Source organism: Chenopodium album, chromosome 14 (assembly GCF_948465745.1).
Source record: "Chenopodium album chromosome 14, dcCheAlbu1.1, whole genome shotgun sequence".
Classification (NCBI taxonomy): domain Eukaryota; kingdom Viridiplantae; phylum Streptophyta; class Magnoliopsida; order Caryophyllales; family Amaranthaceae; genus Chenopodium; species Chenopodium album.
Window position 1 is genome coordinate 42,746,842 of NC_137847.1, and position 7,072 is coordinate 42,753,913.

The 7,072-nt window shown below is 38.2% G+C and overlaps 1 protein-coding gene across 1 annotated transcript; it reads right to left on the reverse strand.

Moving 5' to 3' along the window:
* Window positions 1-1,844: 1,844 nt before the first annotated feature.
* LOC145578092 (uncharacterized) lies at window positions 1,845-5,793 on the reverse strand. Its single transcript, XM_081635485.1, has 4 exons — window positions 5,676-5,793; window positions 3,064-3,138; window positions 2,899-2,979; window positions 1,845-2,467 (listed from the first exon to the last, which is right to left on the reverse strand). The coding sequence occupies exons 1-4, from the start codon at window positions 5,791-5,793 to the stop codon at window positions 1,845-1,847; spliced, it is 897 nt and encodes a 298-aa protein (XP_081491611.1).
* Between the last annotated feature and the right edge of the window lie 1,279 nt (window positions 5,794-7,072).

A 7,072-nucleotide genomic window follows, 5' to 3' on the forward strand; every position in this document is an offset into this window, starting at 1 on the left:
GCATAGCAGGCGGACCAATGTAATATTGCATCCTAGTTCATACAACTAGTATTTTAAGCATGAATAGCCATTCGACTATTATGAAAAGGTCATTGACCGCTTGCATTAATCACTGGCTGCTCAAGTGGCCAGTTGCGAGCTTGGCTTGGGGCAATCACCTTAGTGATTGATTGACTTAAAAATCAGTCATACCCTCCTCGGGTATCACAAATTTCCAAGTCAATCAACCAACTTGTAAACCCAAGCGCACAGCCGGCCAGGGGCAAGAACATCTGGTATATCATTCAAAACTCAAATTTCAAATTCTAAACACAATTGTTGAAAACCGACCTAACGGCCGGATGATTCATCATTGAAAAGTTGATCCCTTGATCAGCCAGAACAAGTTAAATTGTTAACCGGTTAAACAGCCAGTGAGAAAAGAAATTGTTAAGAAACCTGACTCCACAGTCGGTAAAGAAACAAGCATACACGGCACGCAGGCCGGAAAATGTATTCAAAAAGGCCATCCGGCCATAGAAACACTTGAGCTTAATCAGCATTGGGGAAGGACTGTGCTTCATTCTCATTCGCCATATCTTCGTCATTGGTCGGATGGCCCCCAGCCGGTTCATTGTCCTGGTCCCCAATCTCTTCACCTGAGTCCCTTTCCTCTGCCTCTGCTGCTCATAATCCAAGGCTTCTGTCACCTGCTCATAACGATACTCCCAGATGGAGTAATCATCATTAGGAAAGAGAGCCTTCTACGCCATCTTCATTTGAGTGGCGCAGTCGGCCTCATTCTCCTGAATGAGCAGGCACTTCTCTTCTTCAGCACGAGCCTTATACTTGGACTTAAGCTGCTCCTCCTAGTTGGTAAGTTTTTTCTGTAAATTCTCAACCTAGCGACGGAGACTGTTAGTGTCCCTGTTTTTTTCGACGCCAAAAAGCATCGGAAAATTATTTCTCGACGCTTTAAAAAAGCGTCAGAAAATTATTTCTCGACGCTTTAAAAAAGCGTTGAGAATAAGTGAGTCGAGAAAATTAGGTGTCATCAAAAAGCGTCGCAAATCTCGACACTATATTGTGTCCAAATTTTTATACGAAGCGTCGAAATGTGCAATAGTTGGTGCACTTTCTCAACTTTAGCGACGCTTTTTTGTGTCTAGTATCTGAAATCTTGCGACGCTTTTTAGTCCAGAGCTTCATATATATATATATATATATATATATATATATATATATATATATATATATATATATATATATATATATATATATATATATATTTGAAGTTTAATATTTGGTGACGCTTTTTAGTGTTTGGAGCTTGTCCATATTCTATAAAAATTATCTAGAATATATTTACTAAAAAGCAAATATTTCACATTGAAAATTATTACTTTTATACTAGTATTAGCAATATATATATATATATATATATATATATATATATATATATATATATATATATATATATATATATATATATATATATATATATATATATATATTAGGCCGAAAAAATTTGCATATAAATATATTTACAATATCTCATAGTAATGAGTTTTCTATTACAACAAATACAATTCTAACTTTTTTTTTTTTTGAAGAAACGTTAGTCGGGCTATATTATTAAATCAAATCAAGTTCCGCCAAAGTGAAGAAACTTTGAGGGAAATTATCCAACCATACAAAAGTCGACTCACTAGTAGTATATCTTGCCACTAAGTGTGCAAGAGTATTTCCCACCCGACGAACATGATTACAACTAAAAAATATAAAATTATCTTGCATTCTCTTAATATCCTCATAAAAGAGCATCAAAGGAGAATAGCCCACAACATTTTGGACAATTGTTCTTGCTACTGTATGTGCATCACACTCCCCTTCAATTCTATGTGTCTATAATCAAGATGTTGAGCAACTTGAACCCCGAATTTCGCAGCAGCCACTTCATCCTGCTTCACCTTCCACCTAGCTTGAATTCTCTTCGTTGCAGCAGCAATAATCGTGCCAGCATGGTCCCTCAAAACTACACCCAAACCTACCCATCTTCCCTCTACTATATGAGCATCAGAGTTCACTTTTATGTGCCCAACAGCAGGAGGATTCCATCTATCACTTTCTATCCCACAAGCAGTAAATATAGGCTTAAAAACGCGTCCAACATACTCCATGTAATCCCACAGCAACTTAGCATAACCTGCAGCAACTTGTACAGGATCATCCACTGGTTCATTATGAATCTTAGCATTTCTACAGAACCAAGCAGCCCACATAAGCATACAAAAGTGACTAAACTCTTTCCTGTCAATCCGATCAGCCACCCAACATACTAGGTTGTTAAAAGACAATGCATGAGCGTCTTCAAGCAGAGCTTTGTATTTACTCGGTGCCCATATTTTTGCAGCATCAGTGCATTCAAACAGCGCATGTATCACTGTCTCAGTAGCCCCTCCACACCCTTGACACAGGCTATCAGCAGCTATATGCCAGCGCAAGAAGTGATAATAAACTTTTTCCTACACTCCTGAGGCACCACACATATAAGCGTTATATTGGATTATAGAAGCCATAAACTGAAATACACTAATACATCAGATACATATAATTTATCAGCAAACGACCCTGACTCCCTTTAGTTGCCAAGACATATTATGTATACCATCAGATTTAAACTGACTTGATCTTTGTCAAGAAATTTCCACTACAACCTTAATATAGTATGAAACTACAGGGTCTAAGGACGCTCATTAAACAAACCAATACATTCTTGGAAAAGTAACACGAAGAAAAGATATAACTGTCCTTGACATTGCCATTTCCAGTTAAAATTAGAAACTAACAAGATCAGACCGCCTAAAACTGACAGTAGAGTATGTCCCTCAACAAACCACAAGCCTGGACAATGCATACATTGGACATGATGAAATTGTATAACTTGCAGAATTTGTCTATGGTATGCATCCATAGTTGGTCTCCAATTTGGAAGAAGCTCTGGTAAGACACAATCAGCACACTTTAAAATTAGTATTATGCAAGGAAAATAAAATAAAAATTGAGCTTTAACAACAAGCTTACCTTGAGAAGGCCACTGGTTCAAATTGCAGATTTCATCATGAAGCGGGCCAATGTAGAAGGACTCCTTTGGGTCACCTGCAATCAAATAAGGTAAGTTGCCAAGTCTTCAAAATTCCATGCACTTTTGTACACAAAATAAGGTGATTCGACAATTAAAAGAGAAAAAATCTTTAGTTTTTAAAGAAGTATCCAACTTCTCAGAATATAAAGCTGTATATCCCCTGAATTCCTTTCTAACAAAAATTAAACAATCAAATCAGCTTCTCATATCAAAGTCTAAATTTTCAAACAAAATAAGAATTATGATCATGACTTGATTCACAAATGAGCCAAGATAGACATATGTTGGTATATCCTTCTTTATAATCCATTCAATTATAATACAGAATCTAAATAATCACAAAACAGACTGACATTCATGATCTTTCATATATACAAGTGCTAAGAAAAGGGCCACACAAAATTGTTTCAGCATACACCTCTAGCAAAATATTTTGCTTACAATTCAGTTGAAAAGGGAAAATCTCAGAGTAATAACTAAACACCCAGCAGATTGAGAAAATGAAGATGAAATATCTCCTATACAAGTAAAGTTACGAAGTATACAAAAAAAAAGGGATCTAACAAATCACCTGAACCTAGAACAATTATGAAACAACTAAAATGATAAATTTAGAGTTTTGATGTCATTCTTCTCTAGCTTATAATCCTATTTTAATTAGTTAATTCCCTAGAATCTTTGCTTGTAATCAGTGATGAACAAGCAGTAGCGAATAAGCTACTAATACTATAATTAAAGCAATCAAATTTAACATGTGTTCCTTCAAGTAGGATTCGAGCAAACAAATCTGTATTTTAATCCTTCAAGTAGGATACGAGTAATCAAATATGTATCGTGTTCCTTCAAGTAGGATATGAGCAATCAAATATGTACTGTGTTCCTTCAAGTAGGATTAGAGTATATTAATTTAGGATGTGCAAACCTTAGTGGACACTCTCCAGTTTGTAGAGAGCGCCAAAACAATAGCAAACTTCACTAGCAAAATAAGATATAGTAGCAACAAGCATGAAACAAAAATAACACGTACCAAAACATGCACTTACAAACAAAAACCTAAAGTCCTCAACCAAGCATGCATCAAATTGGCTTCGACAATTAGAAGCTTCTAAACCAGATAAATCTAGTCAGTAATCAACACTACAAACAACAAACTAAATTAAATCTGCCTTGGATCCTTGACATCAGGCAACAAAGGACCAATTCTAAAACAATCCGATGCTATTTGCTACCCTTTTCACTCCCAATATTCTTTTGCCCTGCTTGGGAATATCAAAATGCTATGAATTAGCTCAGATAAGTAACCAAACAAAGATTTTTCCTCAAAAAAAAAAAAAAGTAACCAAACATATATATTGAAGGACAGAAACGAGAGATTAAGGGATGAAGAAGAACAATCAGAGATAAAGGTGTATGAATGCTAAGCAATTAGAACCCTAAATTAAAGCGAAACACCCACAAAGTATTTCTCAAAGAATTGCAATTAGACCCAAAATTGGAAAAAAAAAAATGAATTTCTAAGTTTGACCAAAATCAACAACCAACACGACATACAAAAAATCCCTAGATTCCAATACAATGGCTTTCTACTACTATTAAATAACTACAAATTCAATGCTATTTCACAACAATTAAATGTAACAAATTAATTCTGAACGGTATTTTAGCACGAAATCCTGAAAATTGATGAGGAGAAGACTGAAATTACCTTAAATTGAAGAAACTAACAAGGAGAGGAAGGAAATTATATCATGGCTTCCACCCAAATTTGCTAAATTTCAAGCGATTTCAACAGATGAACTGAGATCATATAAAAATGAAGGAAAAAAAAAACAATTAGGTTTAATTTGTGTTGAGGTGCTGAGATCTAAGAGTGAGTGAGATAGAGAGAGAGAAAGTTATGTGTATGGTACTTTGGGTATATTCGTGGGTATAAGCCGATTTTCAACATTTCTTTTTTTTTTCTTTTTAATTTTCCTTGGGTTGCCTTGAGTCACGTGCTAATCATACGAATTTGTCGACGCTTTTTCTTGTCAAGAACTGATTCGACACATAAAAGCGTCGAAAATAAGCGGGAATTTATTTTTACGTGGACACCCCATACACAGCGTCGAACCAATAGCGTCCAAAAACTAAGGGATTTGTAGTAGTGTAAGGTTGGTAGCTCTTACCTCTTTTGTTTTCTTATTGAAAGGCTTTTTCAGCCCATTCACTCGCAGCATAGTTTGTATCCGGTTAGAAGAATTAAGGCCGTTAGTAAACAGACGGCAGAGAAGTAAAATCTCAGAATTCTAAGGTATAACTTGGAAACATCCTCACCTCAACAAGAAGAGCCAGTATAGCATCAAAGTTCATGGTGCCAACCCCCTTTATTGAGTCCCGTTGCTCGACAAAGACGTTTCGGAGCATATCCTTGGCATTTGCCGAACATTCGACACTTGGGGAGTCTCTACATGATCAACAAATTGAATGTAAGAGTCCATATACATTCGGTATGAGAGAAAAAAAGTCTCCTAAGTTATTAGGAGGCCGGATGAAAATTTTATCTGAATACCTGAGATTACAACCAGGTCCTGGACCTGCTTGTCTCTGCGCTTGCTTGGGGAGTCTGTCCCAACAGCAGGCTTCTCCTTTGCAGATTTGGAGTCTGCCGCCTGCTTTAGGGTAGCCATAGTAGCCAGCGATTTTCCGCCAGTAGAAGGGTGGGATTCGGAGTTGCTCGCAGACGGCTTGTGAGCAATGGTCTTCCGGGGCCGCTTGGGTGTTTGCCCCTCATCGGCAGCAGGCCGCTTGGGGGGCCTTTCATTCAGAGCAGGCAAGACTAGAGGCTTGATCGAACCCTCCTCTAAGGGAATCAACGACACTTAGTAAAAATAACGTGTTTTAAATTCAAAGACAAAGGGACGGATGTATAGGGCTTACATGCTCGAGCTGGTCCTTTTTAAAGAGTTGGTTTTTCTTTTTTTATCATTTGGCGGTAGGCGGATGCTGAGCCGCTTGGTTTCTTGCTCGGAGTGAGCTGAGACATAGCTTCCTCTGCAAAAATGGCCGAATGTGTGATTAGAATAGCATAAACAAAGAACAAATGCACAACAAGATACACATCTGGCTACACACCTCGACTTTTTTCTAAACTAAGGCCACAGGCGGCCACGTAGAATGGGTCCCTAAGCCATTCGTATCTAGGGATATAACTGTTACAAACTATTTCTTCCTCAGCACTCCCCTTTATGGTTTTAATGTCGACTTTGAACAACCCAGGCGTCAGAATCTGATCCCAGCCCTCTTCAGATACAGGCGGGAGGAATGCTTTCTAGCCTAGGAGATAGAGATTTCTGTTCCAAGAATTGAACTTCATGTTCCGGCTGGTATCCGGAGAAGATATTATGTAAAACCTATTTCTCCAATCCTTCCACTTGGATTCTTTTCTAAGAGTCATCATGAACCCTTTGTTGCTTGTTAGGGTGTACCAGCCGGGACCGGCTGATTTGGGGGCTTTACTCAAGTAATTCATAGAGGCAAATGCCTTAAAGTTTGGCTCAACACCTTACATCCTGCAGCCGGCCACAAACCCTAGAATATTAAACCAGGAATTGGGGGTAAGTTGCCATACCCCTAGGTGGTAGCAGTCTAGAATTGCCTCAACAGTCGGATCCAAGGGAAATCGGAGGCCCGCCTGTATTGCGGCCGCATAACATCCAAAGATGGAATCCTCATAACTTTGGTTGAAAGGCCAGACGACTGTATCCTCTAAGGCCGGAACATTGATTTCATAGCCGGTCCCCATCATATAAGTATCCCTAAGTTCACCCAGGCTTTTCTGAATAAGTTTCTGGGTGGAGAGTGATATGTGTGTGAAGTATGGGTGAATTCATCCTGCAGAGAGGAGGACGCTCTTCCTGACCTCTCTCGGAAGAGGCGAATTCTTCATCAGATTCATCAGGCGGCCCC